This window comes from Pan troglodytes, chromosome 18, assembly GCF_028858775.2.
Source record: "Pan troglodytes isolate AG18354 chromosome 18, NHGRI_mPanTro3-v2.0_pri, whole genome shotgun sequence".
NCBI lineage: Eukaryota > Metazoa > Chordata > Mammalia > Primates > Hominidae > Pan > Pan troglodytes.
The window spans coordinates 5,067,679-5,086,481 of record NC_072416.2 but is presented as its reverse complement, the minus strand read 5'-3'; the positions used below and the strand labels follow the sequence as shown (position 1 = coordinate 5,086,481).

Genomic DNA, 18,803 nt, shown 5'->3' with positions numbered 1-18,803 from the left:
CTCAGGCGGCGCTGCAGCGCCCCCGCCGTTCGCGTCGCTGCAGCCTCCGCAGGCGCCGCGTCCACGCGTCCCTCCAGGGTAGCACGAGGCTTCCGCGGGCGGCGATGAGCCCGGGCCCCCGGCCCCCCGCGCCCCCAGCCGCGGCTCCAGGCCCGCCCCCCAGCAGGAGGTAGCGGCGGCCGGGGAGCAGGCGCGGGCAGCCGCAGGCCGCATCCCCGGCGGGCACCCACAGCGCGCTACTCCCGCGCCGCGCGCGCTCCTCTCCGCTCCGGAACACGGCGAGCACCGCCACCGGGAAGCGTGTCCACGCGCCGCGCGCCTCGCCGTGCGCACCCACCGCCACCTGCACCGCTGCGGGGAGAGCGAGAGGGGGCGGGGTCAGGAAGGGGCGGCCTGCCCGCGGTAGGGGGAGGCACGGGGAGGACACCAGGAGGACAGTGGGGGCTGAAGGGGCGGGGTCGCTGCCTGTGGAGGACCTCAGGGATGAGGATGGGCCTTGGGGCCCAGCAAGGGTCAAGGCGTTCCAAGGGGAAGCTGGCGGAGGAGGGAAGGTAGGGAGAGGAGGAAGGTGGGAAGGTCAGCGGGAGGCCTGAGGGCACCTACCATAGTCCTTCTTGCAGAACTTCTTTAGGCTGATGCGGTAGCTGCCACGGGCAGGTTTGCAGTGCGAGTCACAGTCTGGGTAGAAGGTGGGAGGCTGGCACAGACTCCCTTTCCCCACCCTCTCCTCCCAGAGCCCCCTCCCCCAAAGTCATGCCAGTCTGGGGCCCTGTCCTGTGTCCACTCACCCTGGGGCTGCACAGGGCTGCTGTCCTCAGTGGGTCCAGGGATAGGGGTCTCTGCAGAGAGGGAGGGAGAATGGCCTGCGATGGAGGGGCAGAGAGATCTGCAGGGCTCGGGGAATAGACGGGACAACAGCAGGGAGCTGGGGTGGCCTTGGCTTGGTGGCTGAGGTGGGGCAGGGTCACTCACTAACACAAGGCGCCACTGGGGAGCGGCTTTGCTGGAAGCCAGGCGCGCAGCGGTTGCAGGTGAGGCCAGTGACGCCATCCTTGCAGGGACACTGGCCTGTGGTCTGGTTGCAGGTCTTGCCAGCAGCACCAACCGGGTGACAGTCGCAGGCTGAGGACAGAGGTGGGAAGGGCCTGGTCAGAAGCCTGTCTGGGGATCTGGGAAGTCAGAGGGTGAGGGCCTGCAGGTGGCCGGTGGTGGGCTCACCCCTGCAAGCCCGACGGTCACTCAGGGCACGGCCAGGGTCTCGATAGAAGCCCTCCCGGCAGTAGTGGCAGTGGCGGCCGGCAGTGTTGTGCCGGCAGTTGAGACAGACACCCCCGCTGCGGCGGCCGGACAGTCGGTACAGCTCCATGTTGAATCGGCAGCGGCGGGCATGACCGTTGCAGGAGCAAGCTGCAGGGAGGGATGGGTCAGGGGCAGGCTGGTTGTGTCCAAGGTCCCCAGGCCACCCTCCAAGGCCTCACCGAGGCAGGCGTGGGATTCCCGGGCAGTGGCCCGCTGCCATGGCCTGTCGCAGTAGAAGGGCTTGCAGCGGCCGCAGTCAGGGCCCTCGGTGCCATGCCGACAGTCGCAGATCAGGTGGCCCTGTGTGTCCAGCAGGCACCGTGAGGCATGTCCATTGCACTTGCAGCGCCCGCCCACCTGGAGGTCGGTGGCTGCGTAGGAGTAAGGGACGATGGCCTCCATGTCCCTGGGGTCACCCGCTGTGCTAGGCCTTGTGAGCACTACACGGACGTCGGTGGCGGTCACCCAGTCTTGGAGCACTGGGCTGCTGTCCAGGTCCAGGCCTGGGGGGCTGCTGTCCTGCATGCTGAAGGCCAGAAGGCCGCTGCCATCAGGCTGGGCCAGGGGTGCAGGGAAGCACAGGGCCTCAGGCCCTGGGCCAGCTGGGCCATCGGCAGGGGCAGGCAGACGGCCATAGTCCAGGTCACAGTGGGAGGAGAAGAAGCCCAACGGGGCCCAGCTGCGGCCATGGTCCTGAGACTTGAGCAAGGCCACGGAGGCTGGGGGAGCTGAGCAGAAGCGCAGGCTCACGAAGACCAGCTCAAAAGCCTTGCCCAGGGGCACCGTGAGAGTCACGTTGAGGGGTGCCCGAGGCAGCGACTCCGAGCGCCAGCACAGAGGGCTGGCCGTGCCCCCTGGGGAAGTAAGGAGGGCGGGGGGGTGTGCCCGTCGCGGGTCGGAGGCGTCGCAGGCCCGTGTGGCCGGCCGCCCGCACGTGCTGGAAGCCAGCACCTCGCGGCCCAGGGCGGCGTTCACCAGGCCTGGCACGCAGCCGCGGGGCGCACCCCCCTCATCGTGGCAGGGGTCGGCGGGCGCCGGCGGCCCAGGGCTCAGGGCGGCGAAGAGCGTGCCTGCCGTCAGCAGCAGCCCCCAGGGCCAGCCAGGCATGGCCGGAGCCGCTGCGGGTCAGCCAGTGGCCGGGCCCCAAGACGCTGCCCTCGGGGAAAAGAAGCCCTCTCCGCGGCTCTGCCCACCAGGCCCGCAATGCCGAGGAACAGGGCCCCCGGGCGGCCCCAGCCCGGCCCAGAGGTGGGAGCAGCGGCGGGCACGCCCCGGGCCCAGCACAGCAGCGGGGATGTTGGCGCGTCCTCCCGCTGGGCCTAGAGCGATGACAGGCGTCGCCCCCGCTCCCGGTGCCTCCGCCCGCGGAGGCCCCACCCGCCGCTCGCACTCACCCACCGAGGGCCGGGCGGAGCAGGTCTCCCGGCCTCCCGGGAAGGGCCGTGGGCGGGCGGGGCCTGCGGTGCACGGGCCGCCGCCTCCTCCCGGCTGCAGCGAGGGCGGACGAGCTGTGCCAGGAGGGGGTGGGGGGCGCAGCAGGCGCAAGCCCGGGCCCAGCCGGGGGCGGGGCTGCTCGGGTCGGGAAGGAGGGAGGGGAGGGGGCCTCATCTCAGAGTTGGAATCAGAAGCAGATTCAGACGCGGGCTGGGCCAGCGGGGAAGGGGGCTGGGAGGCCCGGGAGCCAGGGGAGGGGCCGGGGAGCCAGGAATGCGCTGGCGGGAGGGGTCTGGAGGGGGGCAGCTCAGCCTTCGCAGCCCGTGGGGGACCACCCAGCAGGGTCCTGGGCCCACAGCCAGGTCTTTACTGCTCCTGGGGCTGTGCCACGTGCTGGACGGGGGTCTGGGTCGCCTCCTCCCTGAAGACCATCAGGCAGGCAAGGCCCCGGGTCTGACAGCAGAGGCCCTGGATGTTCCCCGGGTAGGGAAGCCAAGTAACCACCAGTTGAAGGGTCATCCCCAAAGCAGCATCTACTCGAGTAGAAGGAACCCAGGATTCGGTCAGGTCTAATTTTGAATCCAACTGCCCCATTTCTGGCTGCATGTCTTGGGCTCCTGTTTCCTCACCTGCCAGATGCCTGTTACTCAGCACGCGCTCTGAAGCTGTTGGATTTGATGAGTCTGAAGTGGTATCAGGCCCAAGTCGAGAGCTGCACAAATTGGAGTGTCTCCTGCCCATGTTGAGGAAGGGGAGCACCCCCATGGGCCTGAGCTGGGCTAAGACATGAGGCCAGCATCCCCTGCACCAGGCCAGATTCTGATCCCAAAGCTCCCTGGGTCTGCAAGTTTCTAGCTGCACCTCTGCCATGGGCCCAGCTGGCAGGGAGGACATGGAAGCTGGAGGGTGGGATGGGGTGGCTTCTTGGGGTCCGGGGGCTTGGTTAGCTGTTGAGGACCCCTCTGCAGGGGCAGGGAGTAGGGTTTAATCATGGGAAGGGGCTGGTCGCAACCCGGAGCCCACTGCCCTACGTCACAGCACGTTTGGGCAGGGAAACTGAGGCAGAAGCCCAGCTGGGTGGCCTGGGGACTAGCTGGGGATGGGGTAGCTGTGCCTGGGAGCGACACCACCAAAGAGGGTCCAGGAACAGCTCTGGTCAGAGAAACCTCCTCCCCTCCGACTTTCAGGTCCTTGACAGAGGAGGCCAAGCATCCCAGGGAGGGGCAGGGAACAAGTTCCCTGCAGGGCCAGCATCGAGGCCTGAATGCCCCGTTTCAGATGGGAGGCCAGGCCTGCAGCTGGTGGCGGAGGCCACGTGGGTGCTACCCTGGACACAACCAGAGATGAGCAAGGACCAGGAGGAAGAGAATGGAGAGGCAGACGCATCACGCTGTTTGGGAGAGGAGGGGCAGGAGGACACGGAAGCCTCCTAGGGGAAACTGAAGGACCAGAGGAGGGAGCAGGAGGGCCTGACCATGGAGGGGAGGAACGGGAAGACAGGGTGATAGGGCACCTGGCTTGCCTCCTGGAGCAACTGACACTGGCTGGTGGGCACCTTCTCCTTGCCACACAACTGCATGTGACAGCCACAGATGCACAGAGATGGGGGCACCGGAGGACTGAACAGAGAGGGCTAAGGGGCTCTCTCTCTGCCACAGGGCCCCTGCCCCTCAGCTTCCTGATAAAGAAAATGGGAATTGTGTCCTTTACAAGTTGAGGGACCTCAACCTGACGGGGCTCACGCTCTGCTCTGTGGGTCAAGCTTAGAACCTGAAACGTCCCAACCACCCTCTTCAAGGTCCTTCTGGCTCCCAACCCCCACCCCCCGACACCCCACCCTAAGGGTGGGAGGAACCCTGGGGGGACTATGGGGGCTGAGATCATCATTCTGGGACAGTGGAGAGAAAAGCCCAGGCCTGACAGAGGGGTCCCACTGGCCAGAGACAAGCCTCTGGGGAAACCCAAGCTGTCTCTGGACGTCAGGGCCACTGCCAGACTGGCTGCCAGCCAGGCTGCAAGAGGGACAGTGGCCAGCAGCCTCTTCCACCCTCATCAGAGGGGCTGGCTTTGTCTCCAGCTCAGCTTCCCTGTGAGCCAGGACTGGGGTCTGCAGAACGTCTGGTGGCTTCTGGGGTGGGGGAAAGTAGGTGCCTGGGGCTCAGCCCTGCCCCAATTGTTCATCTGGGTCAGCAGCAGCGGCGGGAGGCCGTGGGCCCAGAGGGCCATTGTACCACCAGCTCCCCAGGGAGGAGGCCGCTGGTCACAGGGCCTCTCCCCAGGAACAGTCCTCTGCACACGCTACTCTGCCCCCACCCCCAGCCCTCACAGATGGTGTTTGGGAGTTAGGAAGGGCCTCCCCACAGCGCCCAAGCGGGACTTATTGCTCCCCAGGGACCCAGCCACCTGTCCCAGCCCCTGGCTGGGGCCTCTCCCACCTCCCACCTCTCCACTGGCCCTGCCCCCTCCTGGCACCTTCTGCAACAAAGAAGCTCCGCCTCCCCTCCCCCCACCTGCAACTCAGGCCGCAGTGCTTCGCCTCCCCCTCCCCACCCCACCCCTCACCCCTAGAGTGGCAGCTCCAGCTTTGGGGCACAGGCTGGGGAGAGGGCATAGATGGGCTGGACAGTCCTAGGCGGCAGGGAGCTGAGAGTCTTTCCTGTAAGATGCCCGTTGATCCAATAATTCCCTGCCCAGCCCAGAACCTGCTGTCTCCCCCCAGACGCCTGCAAGCCACCACATGTTCACCTATTGCACATTTATCGAGCGCCTATTATGCCTCGGGGGGTTTCCAACCGAGCTCCGAAGGCAGACAGCCCAGGAGCAGACACAGCGCCGGCTCCCAACGGCGGGTGGTGTGGCCGAGCCCGCGTCGCGCTGCCCTGCACCCAGCACCCTCGCGCCGGGTCGATCCCCCAGCCTCGCACACCGCTGCCCAGCCAGGCCGCTCTGCGGTCGCGCCAGCTCTGCGCGCCAAGTCAAAAGCTGAAATGCGACGTTGGACGGAGGAGGGAAGAGAGGGAAAGCAGAGAGGGAGGGAGGGAAACGGCCGGTGGCCTTCTCTGCGCAAAGGGTTCCAGAAGAAACGATTTGGGGATGGGGTGTGGGGGGCGGCCTCTGCGACCGCGCTTGGCACTGCGCCCGCCCGGCCGGGGCGACGTTGGAGGGCGGGGCGGCCGGCTCGCGGTGACCTCGATGGGAGGGGGTCTCGCCCGCGGCTCAGGGCGCCCCCGGCTCCCTGCGCCCGGCCCTTCGCCTCCGCCGAGCGCGCCAGCACAGGAAGGCGGCGGTCAGAAGCCCCAGGCCCGCACTGAGCGCGGCCAGCGACGAGCCCTGGGCCAGGTCCAGGCGGGGTCCCCGCAGCGAGAAGGTGATGGCCGTGGCAGCCGCACCAGCCAGCACGGCCACGGCACCGAACGGCAGAATGCAGCGAGGCCACGAGCCCCCAGCGCCGCCGGTGGCCAAGAGCAGGGCGCGCAGGGCCCCGGGGGGTTCCGGGTGCGCCAGACCCGGCCCGGGGGGCGAGGCGGGCGCCGCTGGGGGAGGCTCCAGCGCGCTCATGCCGCCAACGCGGTGGCCGCGCTCGGTGGGTGGTGTGGACGCCCGCCGCAGTCCCAGTGGCGTTCCAGGCTCGCCACGTCAGAGCCCATTGGCTCCAGAGGCGGTGACGCCAGCCGGGAGCCCGAGGAGTCAGCCGCTACCTCTGGGTTTTGGCGGGGAATCGGGGTGGGCGGGCGTTAGTCCGAGGAGGCGGCTTGTCTTTCCCGCCCTGGACTCCTGTGCTGGGGCCTCCTCAGGACCCCCACAAAGCTACCTAGGCCGCCTCCCTGCTCCAGGACACCACTGTCCTCTGGGTTGGCCCCCGGGATTGGTGGATCATTGAGTCAGTGCACGTCTGGCTCCCATCAGGGCCTGGCCGGGGTAGGGGGGATAGCACCCCTGTCCTCCTGAGGCAAACATCCAGTAGGCATGGGGGATGAGCCATGAGCCAAGTCAGCCAGTGAAATAACGTCAGGTAGAGACCACCTGCTCTGGAAAGCCACGGGGGTGTACTGTCGCAGCGTGGTTGGGGGTTTCAAATGAGTCAGTGGCTCCGCAGATAGAGGCACCTGGGCATAAGCCTGGAGGCAGCAATGGGGTTGCCGGGAGGGGCGAGGCTGGCTGATCTGCACAAGGGGTGCGACCCTGGGGCTGCTGCCAGGCTGCGGTGGCAGGGGGTGGAGCTGCCCTGTCCCTGGAGGTGCCCCCTCAATGCAACGAGGACCATGGTTTTTGGTTTCCTGTCTTGGTCTCTGTCATCTGGTCCCCAGCAGCCCTCAACTCGGGACTCTGGGTCCGAGCGTGTTTCTGGCCCGCTGGACTATAAGGCCCTTTACAAGCACGACCTACCTGCGACGCTTCATCTGGTTCTCAGAAGACCCGGCTTTCTCCAGGTGTCATCCACCTCCTGTCCTGCTGCCCTGTCCAGGGGGGGCACCTTGGTGAAGAGGCTGGTCATCTCCCTGTCGCAGGTCCCTGCCCAGAGCAGCGCTTGGTGGAGCTCCGGCACTGTCCACACAGAGCACCTGGCCCCAGCTCCCAAAATGTCTGGGATGCCTCGGGCCCTCAGTGCAGGTTCGTTTAAAGAACACTACGAGCACTGGCCATGGCCAACACCATGGCCTCTGTGGCCAGCAGGGTTTTTTTTTTTGAGACGGAGTCTTGCTCTGTCACCCAGGCTGGAGTGCAGTGGTGTGATCTCGGCTCACTGCAACCTCCACCTCCTGGGCTCAAGCGATTCTCCTGCCTCAGCCTCCCAAGTAACTGGGATGACAGATGCGCACTACCAAGCCTGGCTAATTTTTTGTAGTTTTAGTAGAGACGAGGTTTCACCATGTTGGTCAGGCTGGTCTTGATCTCCTGACCTTGTGATCCGCCTGCCTTGGCCTTCCAAAGTGCTGGGATTACAGTCATGAGCCACCGTGCCTGCCTTTTTTTTTTTTTTTTTTTTGACACAGAGTCTCGCTCTGTCGCCCAGGCTGGAGTACAGTGGCACAATCTTGGCTCACTGCAACCTCTGCTTCCCAGGTTCAAGTGATTCTCCTGCGTCGGCCTCCTGAGTAGCTGGGACTGCAGGCACACACCACGCCGGCTAACTTTTTTTTGTTTTCTTTGAGACGGAGTCTCACTCTGTTGCCCAGGCTGGAGTGCAGTGGCACCATCTCCGCTCACTGCAACCTCTGCCTCCTGGGTTCAAGCGATTCTCCTGCCTCAGCCTCCCAGGTAGCTGGGACCACAGATGCATGCCACCACACTGGGCTAAATTTTTTGTATTTTTAGTAGAGACGGGGTTTCACCGTGTTAGCCAGGATGGTCTCAATCTCCTGACCTCATGATCCGTCCGCCTTGGCCTCCCAAAGTGCCGGGATTACAGGCATAAGCACCCGTGCCTGGCCTTTAGTTTTTATATTTTGAATGGAGACAGGGTTTCAACATGTTGGCCAGGCTGGTCATGAACTCCTGACCTCAGGTGATCTGCCTGCCTCATCCTCCCAAAGTGCTGGGATTACAGGTGTGAGCCACCACGCCCAGCCTGTGGCCAGCACTTTAGATGCCACATCAAGTAATCTCTATGCCGGCCCCTGAGGTCATCACCACCATCACCCAGCATGACAGTGGGGACAAACCTGGTCAACTGGGGCTGACTCCTTGAGAATCTTGCCCAGTCCCAGGGCAAGAAACAAGTCATGTTGCAAACACCTCTGTGGCTGCAGAGGGCCCAACCCTGACCCCTGCTCTTTCCTGCCTTCCTGGGGAAGGGAAGGAGGCTTGGAGGAGGTGAGAGTGGAGTGGCTAAAGGGTGAAGAGGTAAAAGGCCCTTCCTGGTGGAGGCTCAGTGTGAACCGGTGACCCCACACCTGCCCCAGCACCAGCGCCAGGAGGGGGAGCTGGGCATGGGCACCAGGAGACAGTGGGAAGCAGAGCCGTGTGGCTGTGGCAGAGACAGTGGCCGGCCCGTTCTCCAATATGGCCTTGTGGTTTTCGTGTCCTCCGATGAATGCGTACAGCCTACAGGGGGCAGGGCTTTCAGCAATGCTGGGCCTGCCTTGAGTGGCCTTGTCCCATCCTTTATACAGAAGGGATATCGAGACAGAGTCTCGCTCTGTCGCCCAGGTTGGAGCACAGTGGTGCAATCATGGCTCACTGCAGGCTCAAAGTCCTAGGCTCAAGCCTAGGCCAAAGACCCCGCCTTAGCCTCCCAAGTAGCTGGGATTACAGGCAGACACGCCATGCCCGGCTCATTTTTAAATTTTATGTAGAGATGGGGTCTCACTGTTGTTCAAACTGGTCTCAAACTCCTGGCCTCAAGCAATTCTCCCACTTCAGCCTCCCCAAGTGCTGGGATTACAGGCGTGAGCCACCACACCCGGCCCACTTATAATCTTGATAAATACACTTGATATAGTCTTTTTCAGCATGACATGTATCAACCAGTGATATAACTTGATAAAATCATAAAGAAACAACAAGGGCTCACCAAGTCCCACCTTGGCATGATTTAAATACATATGCTTTCAGCCAGGCACGGTGGCTCACACCTATAATCCCAGCACGTTGGGAGGGTGAGGTGGGAGGATCACCTGAGGTCGAAAGTTTGAGACCAGCCTGGCCAACATGGTGAAACCCCATCTTTACTAAAAAAAAAAAAAAAAAAAAAAAAAAAAAAAAAAAAAATAGCCAGGTGTGGTGGCCGAAGCCTGTCGTCCCAGCTACTCGGGAGGCTGAGGCAGGAGAATTGCCTGAACCCAGAAGCGGAGGTTGCAGTGAGCTGAGATCACGCCACTGCACTCTAGCCTAGGCGACAGAGTGAGACTGTCTCAAAAACATAAATAAACACAAATGCTTTCTAAAGTGGCTTTAATATCACACAAGCGGCTCTTTGGTCTACAGTGAGAGAAAACAGAGGGAGCCAGGAAAGGCTCCCCGCTGGCCTCTGGAGTCCAGGAGCCTTAGGAAGGCTGAAAGCCAGCCCTGACCAGCAGGCTTAGTTGTCCTGAGAAGAGCCAGTGAGGCCACCTGGTCCAGTTCACCAGGTTTCCCAGGGAAGCACAGGCATCTCTGGGTCCCCAAGCACAGTGCCAGGGAAGACACCCCCAATCCCCATCTGAACAGGGCCAAGGGCAGCATGGGAAAGGCTCAGACTGCAGGTTCGTCCCGCAGGATGGTAAGGACACGTGCTCCTCCCTCGCAGAGCAGGCTGTGCACAGCCCGGCACAGGGCCAGCCAGGGCGGCCCCTGCGGCTGTGCAGCGCTTACCAGGGGGAGGAGTTCAGCCATCAGGACCTGGGGGCAGGGCAGGGCAGGGCCAAGGTCTCAGGGGCACCTAGGCGGGGGGCAATCCTGGGACAGGCTTCGAGGCCCCCATGCTTCAGCCCTCCTCCCTCCTTCTGAGGCTCCAGGCTCCCTCCTGCCGTCCCAGCCCAGTCTGACCCATGCACTTCCCAACCCACACACACAGACCCCAGGCTTGCCCCCATCCTCCTGGGTCCTGGGGGGTGGAGCAGTCAAGCCCCTACCCTCGGGTCCTCAAGGCTGCGGACCTCTGTTGCACCCCCACCTCCTCTTCCAGAAGCACCTTTTCCAAGTGGATCTGCTGGTCCAGCACAGCCACTCGCAGCTTGAGGGCCGCCAGGGTCTGCAGCTCCTGGGTGCTGGAGTAGACAAGCAGCTGGGGGCTCCATGCAGGCTCCGCTCTACCCCCACAGGACGGCGAGGCTCCGGGGGGCCTCCCCACAGGACACGGTCTTGGTGGCTGTTCCGCCACCGCTGTGTGCACAGGAGAATGTGGCCTTTGGGGTAGCAGCCGAACCCAGGGCCCCGCTTTTCCTGTGTGCCTGGCTCTCCCACATCTGCACCACCTGCCCTGCCTTTAGGAGAAAGGTGGGCGGGCTTTCAGGACAGTCCCATGCAAGATGGTGTGTCTTGGGCCTGGACTTGCTGGCAGGGAGTCCTCTGTGGGGTGGCCCTCTGCCTGCCTAATTTCTTTACTGTGTTTATGCACGACTTTTATGAGATTGTCTTTCCTTTTGACAAATGATGTATCTTCACTCTTAAAACTTCAAGCAATTAGAAAATACAAAGGAGGAAACAAGTTCTATAAATAACCACCTCATGCAATACCAGGCCAGTCACCTCCCAGGAGCTGATTGTCACGAGCTATGTCACGAGCTACTTTCTCTTTTTTTTTTTTTTTGGAGACGGAGTCTCGCTCTGTCACCCAGGCTGGAGTGCAGTGGTGCAATCTCAGCTCACTGCAATCTCTGACTTCTGGATTCAAGCAATTCTTGTGCCTCAGCCTCCCAAGTAGCTGGGATTACAGGTGTGTGCCATCATACCCAGCTAATTTTTGTATTTTTAGTAGAGATGGGCTTTCGTCGTGTCGGCCAGGCTGGTCTTGAACTCCTGACCTCAAATGATCCGCCTGCCTTGGCCTCCCAAAGTGCTGGGATTACAGGCGTGAGCCACTGTGCCCGGCCTCACACGCTACTTTTTCTTTTTCTGAGACGGCATCTCACTCTGTCGCCCAGGCTGGAGTGCAGTGGCGCAATCTCAGCTCACTGCAAGCTCCTCCTCCTGGGTTCACGCCATTCTCCTGCCTCAGCCTCCCAAGTAGCTGGGACTACAGGCGCCTGCCACCATGCCTGGCTACTTTTTTGTATTTTTAGTAGAGACAGGGTTTCACCGTGTTAGCCAGGATGGTCTTGATCTCCTGACCTAGAGATCCACCCGCCTTGGCCTCCCAAAGTGCTGGGATTACAGGCGTGAGCCACCACGCCCGGCCCTCACATGCTAGTTTTTCAACAACTGGGTGAATAAGCAACTGCTCAGAGCAATGAGGTTCTGTGTGCGGGGAGCAGCGAGGTGGGAGAGCTGCCTTGAGGAGGAGAGGAAGGCTGACTGCTCCCATAGGACAACTGGTGAGGACCCAGCACACTGGGGAGTGGCGTGGGAGGGGTGGAGGGGCCCACCAACTTGCATCTGGTCCCTGGGCTGCTCACCCTTCCCTGAGGCGCAGACAAGGCTGGCTAAAGCACCCTGGCCCTGGCCCAGACCTCAGTGCAGGTGGCAGGGTGGGGGCGGGGTCTCACCTGCACGCAGTTCCTGCAGCCTGTGCAGACACTGGCCCACCATGGCCTGCAGCCCCTCCAGCGTGAGCAGGCAGCGGTACTCCTGCATCCAGTCCATGGGGGCTGCAGAAGAGTCAGGGAGAGCAGGTGGGGTCCATGGCAGTCTGGAAACCCTCCCTGCACTGGCCCTCCACGCTCCTCCTGATACAGACCCAGGACCCACTGACCTGCCGAGAGCTCCTCCCTCATGCGCAGTCTCAGCAGTGAGCAGGCCTTCCGCAGGCGCCCCGCCTCCGCCTCCACCTCCACAGCACTGAGCCTGGGCTGGGGTCCGCCTGACTGGATATGGGTCAGGAAAACTTCCCTGCAGCCAAAGCCCCTCTGCTCCCACCAAGAACGGGGCCTGGGGAGTGGCCCTGGCCATCCCACGCCAGCCCCTCCTGGGGCTGCTCTGCAAACCTGCCAGGTTCAGAGCCAGAGGCCCCCAGGGCTCCCACAAGCCCAGCAAGGATACAGCTGTCTGCATGTTCTGGAGGAACTGGGTTTTGGCAGCGGCGGCATCCGTGGAATCACTGGTCTGTGTGGAACTGAGCTGGGCCCACAGGCTGGGGTGCACACGTGGGGTGCACACAGGAACCACAGAGGGACACGGTTATTCCAGCCAGTAAGCTGGGCCTTGGGAGGTAGGCAAGGGCCAGGGTGGGGACCACAGGCTGGGCGTCTGACTCTGCTGAATGCCAGGAGGGGCCTCCAGAGGCCGCAGGGAACCAAGAGGACACTGACTAGGACAAGGGGACAAAGCTGACCGGCTGGCAGATTTTTAACATCGACAGTGATCCCACTCAGCAAAGAGGACAAAGAGACCCACTGGAAAGTATCTCGAACCCGTCCCCGAGCTGGTGATGCCTCCCGGTTCTCCCCTACCCCCGTCCAGCCAAAGACCTCAGCCTCACCTCGAGTTCTGGGAAGCTGCTTTCCTGAATGCCGCAGGCAGCCGCAGCAGGTGCCTGTCGGAGAAGCCCGTGTTCAGAGGAGCATCGCCTTGCTCTGGGGTCTACAAGTCCCACTTCCTGCTCAGAGCCCAATCAGGGATGAGGCTTCTTGCCCCTCTCCCACACCCGACCCCACCAAGGATGAGCCCCCTTGGATAGGGCTTCCAGAGTGGCCATGGGAGAAGCATCGTCCAGTGCTGCCCCGTTAGAGAGAAGAGGGGGCCCTGTGAGCAGAGCACACGCCCTCCAGAGCCCATCTGGAGCCTCTGGCCTGGGCAAATAAGGGGACAGCCACAGAGAAGAGAGGAGGACAGGCTCCAGTACTTCCCTGACCTGATGGTGCCAACCTGGACACCACCACACAGCTGCTTCATTCTGCCAGCTTCTGAGCATGAGCCTCAGGGGTACGCCACAGGGCTCGATGCCCTGCCTTCCCTGTCACCCCAAATCCCAGGCTCCTTGCTAGCCAGGGTCTGAGGAGGCAGAGACAGAAGTCCCTCCAGTGAGGGTCCGGGAAACCTACCCCTTCTCCTTGAGTGTGAAGGCTTCTGGGGCCTGAGGAGCAGCGGATGGGGCCATTTGCTGGTCCCTGAGGCCCGCCCCAGGCCTGGGGGTTCGGGCTCCCATCCCAACACGGGTCCTATCCCCCACTGACAGCAGCCGGCGCTCAGGGTGGCCCTTGGCAGGCACCGTGGTCTGGCAGAGGCCCTTGGTGGGTCTCCTGTCTGAAGCATGGCCACCAGCTTGGCCTGGGGAATGGGGTGGGGCGGAGACTGTCGTGCCAGAAGAGGTGACAATGGGCCTAGATTTCAGGCTGGGGGCCTTGTCTCTTTCTCCAGCCTTAGTGATGCCTCTTCGAACTCGTACAGCCTTCTCCAGTGCCTGGGTCAGAAACTCCAACTCTTTGAGGTCTTGTGGACTAGGTGTGCATGCTGTGAAAGCCAAGAATTATGCAGGGATCTCTCCCCACTGTCCCCCAGGAGGGTTCCTCACAACTGCAAGCCAGCAGACAGGCCAGAGCAGCACCTGGAGAAGGTGGGTGGTGGAGGTTTACCTGGAAGGGGGTCCTCTTCATTAGTTTCTGGCCCTGGAGGTGGCTTCAAAGCCCGGGTCCCAGTTGGTTCCCTGCAAAGACATGGGCAGCCGTCGCACGGCCAGGAGGCAGGGCCCAGCCCAAACAGACCCGAGGGGGCCGCCGGGCCCCGCGGCAGGCCCCCAGCTCAGAGCCTGCAGGGTAAGGAGGGTGGCACTGACAACCTACAGCTCCGAAGTGGGCGGCTGCGCCCGGTCTCCCAGCCCTGGGCGCTCGGGGCGGGACTCTGAGGGCCCGAGGGAGGTCTGGCCAGTGGGTCCCGGGGTCCGCGTACCAGGCATGCAGCAGCCGACGGCAAACGCGCAGGCTCTGCTCCAATTGCAATTGTCGCTGTGCGCAGGCGTCCAGGGCTCCCTGCAGCTCGGCCACCAGCCTGGGGGACGCACCGGCGGCTCAGCACCTCGGCCAGCGTCGGGCCTCGGGCCCCGCGCCTGGCTACCGGCCCGCCCGCATCCTCCCGCCCCCTCCTGCCGCGCAGGCCTCACCGGCGCGAGCAGTCCGCCGGCAGCATGAAGGCGGCGGCGTCTCCTTGCAATTTGCCGCCTCTGAAGAGCCACGCCCCTTCCGGGAGGGAAGGCCGCCCCTTCCGGGAGGGAAGGCCGCCCCTTCCCGGCCGGGCTGCCCAATCCTGAACCAGGGCTCAGGGGCCGCCCCCGAAGCTTTCTCTCCCTCCTTGCGGGCAAGCCTCAAGCCCCGCCCACTCCTGCCTCCTAGGTCTGACGGGGACTCCGGCTCGGAGCTGGGCCCCCGAGGCCGCCAGGGAGGTGACTGCGGGCGACGCCGGGATTTTGGTTTGGGTAACTGGGTAGATGGGGGCGCCATTATCGCGCTTCTCTTGCAGGGGGCCGGTGAAGGTTATACGAGAGGCTCCATCTGTCCTTATTGAAAGTGCTCTTAACGCAGGGACCAGCCTTCTTGCTGACGCCTGGGCCACCGAGCACAGGGACAGGACGGGGTTGCTGGAGGTGAGGATTCCGCATGTCAGGAGCGGGGATGAAGGAGGAGAAGGTGTTCACTTTTGGACATGTGACGTGATAGCACTGGGCAGAGGGGAGGAAGCTGACCTTGGAGCAGTGGGCCAGGCGAGGTGGCCCTTGGTGGGGCAGGGGACGGGTAGGGACAGGTCACGGGGCCCACGCAATGGCCAGGGAGGTGGAGGAGCAGTAGGACAGTGTCACAGAGGCAACAGGAGGCTGTCAGGGGAGGGAGTGGGTCACAGGCCAAGTGCTGCTGAGGCCTCGGCGGTGTACACAGCACAGCAGAGGGGGCGGGGGTACAGGGCCTTCGGTGATGCGGGGGACACCTGAAGGAGGAAGTGAGGAGGGCAGCAGGGCCCCATGTAGTTGGTGTTAACAAGAATAAACAATTAGGGGCCAAGAAATCCCAGGCGGTAGCTGAAAGAAAAACAGAGCCTGGGGTTGCTGTTTAAAGATGGGACAGGTGAGTCCATTCCATAGTCGTTAATGGGAAGGTGCCATCGCAGAGGGGAAGGAGGGCACAAAGGGAGTTGTCAGGGAGGTTGGGACCCAGGCAGCTCTGGCCCAGCGCTCCGGGTGGGCCCCTCCATCAGCGGTGGGGGAGGGTGACGGTGGCCCTGCCTCCCTGGAGATTCTCTGTGAAGGAGGAGGCAGGGAAATGCTCAGTCAGCAGGTGGGTGATGCAGGAACCCACCCACCACAGGCAGGCGGGGCCAGGTCCCCCTGGAGTGGTTTCCTCTTTCAGGTGCAAGCTGGGAGAAAGCAGAGAACTGACTCCATGCAGAGTTGGGATTAAGAGCCCCTGGACAAGGGGCCAAGGCAGTGAAGGACGTCCATCACTCATCTGCCACTATCCTCCTCACATTTAATCCTCACAACACCCCTGTGAGGTAGGTATCATCGCCCCCTCTTACAGATGAGGAAACTGAGGCTCACACATGCCCAGGGGCACACAGTCGACAGGACGGGTCTACAGTTCCAACGCTTGGGTTCTCACCCCGACCACGCCCCACCCAGGGTGGCCAGAATTCCCTTATAGTAGCAAAAAGACAGCTGCCGCGGACATGAATACACACAGCACCAGCACACATAAAAGCAGCAGCTCAGTGAGCATCTCCCAGCCCTGGGTTTCTGGTTCAAGCGCATTTGGGGGCCAGGCGCCGTGGCTCATGCCTGTAATCCCAGCACTTTGGGAGACCGAAGTGGGCGGATCACCTGAGGTCATGAGTTCGAGACTAGTCTGGCCAACATGGTGAAATCCTGTCTCTACCGAAAATACAAAAATTAGCTGGGCGTGGTTGGGTGCTTGTAATCCCAGCTACCCAGGAGGCTGAGGCAGGAGTATCTGGGAGGCGGAGGTTACAGTGAGTTGAGAGTTGAGATCATGCCACTGCACTCCAGCCGGGGAGACAAGACCAAAACTGTCTCCAAAAAAAAAAAAGCATCTGGGGGACACTTCTGGCCAAGTGGTTCTTTCTTACATTTGCAGAGTAAACAGAAGTGGATGGCAGCAGGGTGTGTTGTGGTCAGCCCGTTCCCAGGGAGAGGCCATGGTTACATGGCCCCAGGCAGGCTCCCCAGGAGTGGGCTGCTGGCTCCCAGGCTCCCTTTCCATGCAGGAGCAGAGTCTCCGTGGCCAGCAGGAAAGCCCAGGGGTCTGCCTCCCTCCCACGGGCCCCCACAGCAGAGCTGCAGTTGGGATCAGCCAGGACACGGCCCCCAACTGCTATGCTCTTCTGCCTCTTGGTCACCTCAGATGTTACAGAGGACTTCAAGTTTTTTCTGGCTAGCCTATCTGGGAAAATTCTTTTTGCATAAAGTGTGTCAGGATGGCATTGAGGGGCTGGAGTAAGATTTTTGTTTTGCAGGTGAACCTAAATAATGGTGGGAATCTCTTGTTTTTTTAATACCTTCTGTTTTAAGTTTTTCTTTTGTTTTCATCTTGGAAGAAGGAAATTTAGAAATAAGACAGGAAAAGAATGGCCCAGAAATTCAGCACAAAGAGAGGTGTTCACATTGACGCCATCTGTGGGTCACATACGAACGCCTCTGGGACAGAGCTCTAAAACGAGTCACGTGTTGTAGGGAGTGGGCCTGTGGCCAAGGCAGTCCACGCAGTGTGCAGGGACGCAGGCCCCCTTACCATGGAAGCCCCACCCAGAAGGAAGTGGGTGCCCCATGCAGGCTGAGGTGGATGAGGGGACAGTGGTGTGCTCACAGCTGTCAGCTCCCCACTGAAGCCGCAAACCAGCAGATGTGGGCAGGGGCTCGAGTGGTGTCTGACTACCCAGGTCACACGTGACTTGAGCGTGAAAGCTGTCAGCTCCCGGCACGGGGCTCTGGTGGGGCTGGGAACACCAGGACACACATGGGCTGAAGCTTCCAGAGACAGTGAGACACGGAAGGGACAGAGAGGTGCCCTCCACGCAGTGCGGCCAACTGTTTCCAGGCTAAACTTTCCAAAGAGAGAGATCTGAGCTCTTCACCCTCATTTCAACATTCTGATGGCTTGCACGGGACTCCCGCGGAGAGAGAAACTTGGTGGCCGCAAGTCATCCTCTCTGCAATCTGTGCAAAGGCCTCCATGGTCTATGCAGCGTTCCTATGCTATGCTCCCACCCTTCGCCTCCAGCCCCCTCAGTACACATCCACTGCGGCAAATGTGCTGACACACTTACAGCCTCACAAGGCCCAGGTTCATGTCCTCCTCCTCACTGTGTATGCATAGGTTTATCCGCTTCACCTGTTGCTGGGGAACACTGCTCTCCGGGGGACTTGGGGGACGACACTGTAAACATGACTTCCTGGCCTGATGGTGGCAGGGCTGTGTGTGCGAGTCACTGTCCAGGGACAGCACTGAGGTAGGTCGGGGCAGGGCCCCCAAGCCACCGTCCACGGAGCTTGTGGGACTTGCGGTGCTGACGGAGGAGTACCCTGAGGTCGTGACATCCTTCCCTGGCTCCCGGCTGGTGCGGACCAGGGGTTTGGGTCCAGGGGTTGCAGGGATCTGGGTGTCCAGCGCCAGTGCCTGTGGGTCCTGGGGTCCCTTGTCCTCTGGGCAAGCCTCCTCATCACTGGATTCCTGGCAGCAATGCTGTTCTGGGTTCAGGTAGACCACGGTGACATCGAGGATGCCGCTGGGAGCTGTCACTGCAGGAAGGTTGGTGGGGAGGGAAGTCATGTCACACCCAAGCATCAGGGGAGACCCCCTGCCAGGTCAGGACCCTGAAGTCCAGGTCAAGAATCTTCTACCTTGCTACGGTCCCCTGTGTTACCCTCCTGTGGTGAGAAGCGTGGGTGACATGCCTCTTCCAAGTTGGACAGCTGCCCGCCATGACTCCAACAAATGTGGAGATGACAAGTTGGCCATCTAGCTCAAGCCAAGTGGACGCAGAAGCAAGCAACCGGGAAACTGACAAGACTCACACTAACTGGGCTTCTGGCAAGGACCCCGCAGTCTGCCTGGGGTTTGCACAGGGCAGTGATCCCAGCAGGGCAGTGAGGAGTGTCACGTATACCACGTGGGCACACCTCAAACAACATTCTAGAAAGAACGCCCAGGCTAGAGTGCAGTGGCATGATCACGGCTCACTGCAGCTCCCACCTCCTGTGCTCAAGAGATCCTCCCACCTCAGCCTCCTGAGTAGCTGGGACCACAGGCGCACGCCACGACGCCCAGCTAATTTTTAAATTTTTTGTCTTGCTCTGTCACCCAGGCTGGTCTTGAACTTCTAGCCTGGAGTGATCCTCCTGCCTCAGCCTCTCAAATTGCTGGGATTACAGGCCTGAGATTACGGGCCTAGAAGGATCTCCATGAACTCTAGACAGGGTCTCTGCCTCCCTCATCCTAGTGAGGTCCTCCCAACACGGAATGAGCAGGAGCCGGATAGGTGTGGCCTAAGTC

At 61.9% G+C, this 18,803-nt stretch overlaps 3 protein-coding genes and 1 long non-coding RNA gene across 7 annotated transcripts in view; 1 reads left to right on the top strand and 3 right to left on the bottom strand.

The window, feature by feature from the left end:
• Positions 1–5,186, bottom strand: NTN3 (netrin 3). The gene is made up of 6 exons (XM_003314927.6): positions 1,479–5,186; positions 1,219–1,407; positions 973–1,122; positions 789–839; positions 604–678; positions 1–351 (listed from the first exon to the last, which is right to left on the bottom strand). Exons 1-6 carry the CDS (start codon positions 2,404–2,406, stop codon positions 2–4), a joined length of 1,743 nt encoding a protein of 580 aa, XP_003314975.2. The 5' UTR covers positions 2,407–5,186; the 3' UTR covers position 1.
• Positions 5,187–9,610: 4,424 nt separating this feature from the next.
• Positions 9,611–14,744, bottom strand: TEDC2 (tubulin epsilon and delta complex 2). 3 transcript variants are annotated; one of them, XM_009430108.4, is made up of 10 exons: positions 14,408–14,744; positions 14,091–14,295; positions 13,884–13,954; positions 13,353–13,761; positions 12,791–12,844; positions 12,352–12,442; positions 12,065–12,176; positions 11,859–11,960; positions 10,346–10,536; positions 9,611–10,053 (listed from the first exon to the last, which is right to left on the bottom strand). In XM_009430108.4, exons 1-10 carry the CDS (start codon positions 14,742–14,744, stop codon positions 9,907–9,909), a joined length of 1,719 nt encoding a protein of 572 aa, XP_009428383.2. In that variant the 3' UTR covers positions 9,611–9,906. The 3 variants fall into 3 exon arrangements, with proteins under 3 accessions (XP_009428383.2, XP_001163226.3, XP_063652550.1); XM_001163226.6 differs by having other exon boundaries at positions 14,197–14,295; positions 14,408–14,488; XM_063796480.1 differs by lacking the exons at positions 9,611–10,053; positions 10,346–10,536; positions 11,859–11,960; positions 12,065–12,176; positions 12,352–12,442 and adding an exon at positions 12,449–12,619.
• On the top strand, positions 14,603–17,750 carry LOC104002490 (uncharacterized). The gene is made up of 4 exons (XR_008539902.2): positions 14,603–14,686; positions 14,764–14,887; positions 15,645–15,789; positions 17,628–17,750. It is a non-coding gene; the product is annotated as an uncharacterized LOC104002490 (long non-coding RNA).
• Positions 15,745–18,803, bottom strand: part of CCNF (cyclin F) — a 29,506-nt gene continuing 26,447 nt past the window's right edge. For both annotated transcript variants that reach the window (XM_063796476.1, XM_510746.9), the window contains one exon: positions 15,745–18,049. In XM_063796476.1, the coding sequence (XP_063652546.1) occupies positions 17,574–18,049 (476 nt within the window). In that variant the 3' untranslated portion in view covers positions 15,745–17,573. The remainder of the gene's footprint in view (positions 18,050–18,803) is intronic.

Coding starts and splice junctions, on each gene's coding strand:
- NTN3 (XM_003314927.6), bottom strand. CDS start 2,406: ATGCCTGGCTGGCCCTGGGGGCTGCTGCTGACGGCAGGCACGCTCTTC. Junction 1,123..1,218: donor TGACCGTCGGGCTTGCAGGG/GTGAGCCCACCA, acceptor CTCTGTCCTCAG/CCTGCGACTGTCACCCGGTT. Junction 679..788: donor CAGCCCTGTGCAGCCCCAGG/GTGAGTGGACAC, acceptor CCTTCTACCCAG/ACTGTGACTCGCACTGCAAA.
- TEDC2 (XM_009430108.4), bottom strand. CDS start 14,744: ATGGCGCCCCCATCTACCCAGTTACCCAAACCAAAATCCCGGCGTCGC. Junction 14,296..14,407: donor CCGGCGGACTGCTCGCGCCG/GTGAGGCCTGCG, acceptor TGCGTCCCCCAG/GCTGGTGGCCGAGCTGCAGG. Junction 13,955..14,090: donor CAGCCGCCCACTTCGGAGCT/GTAGGTTGTCAG, acceptor ATGTCTTTGCAG/GGAACCAACTGGGACCCGGG.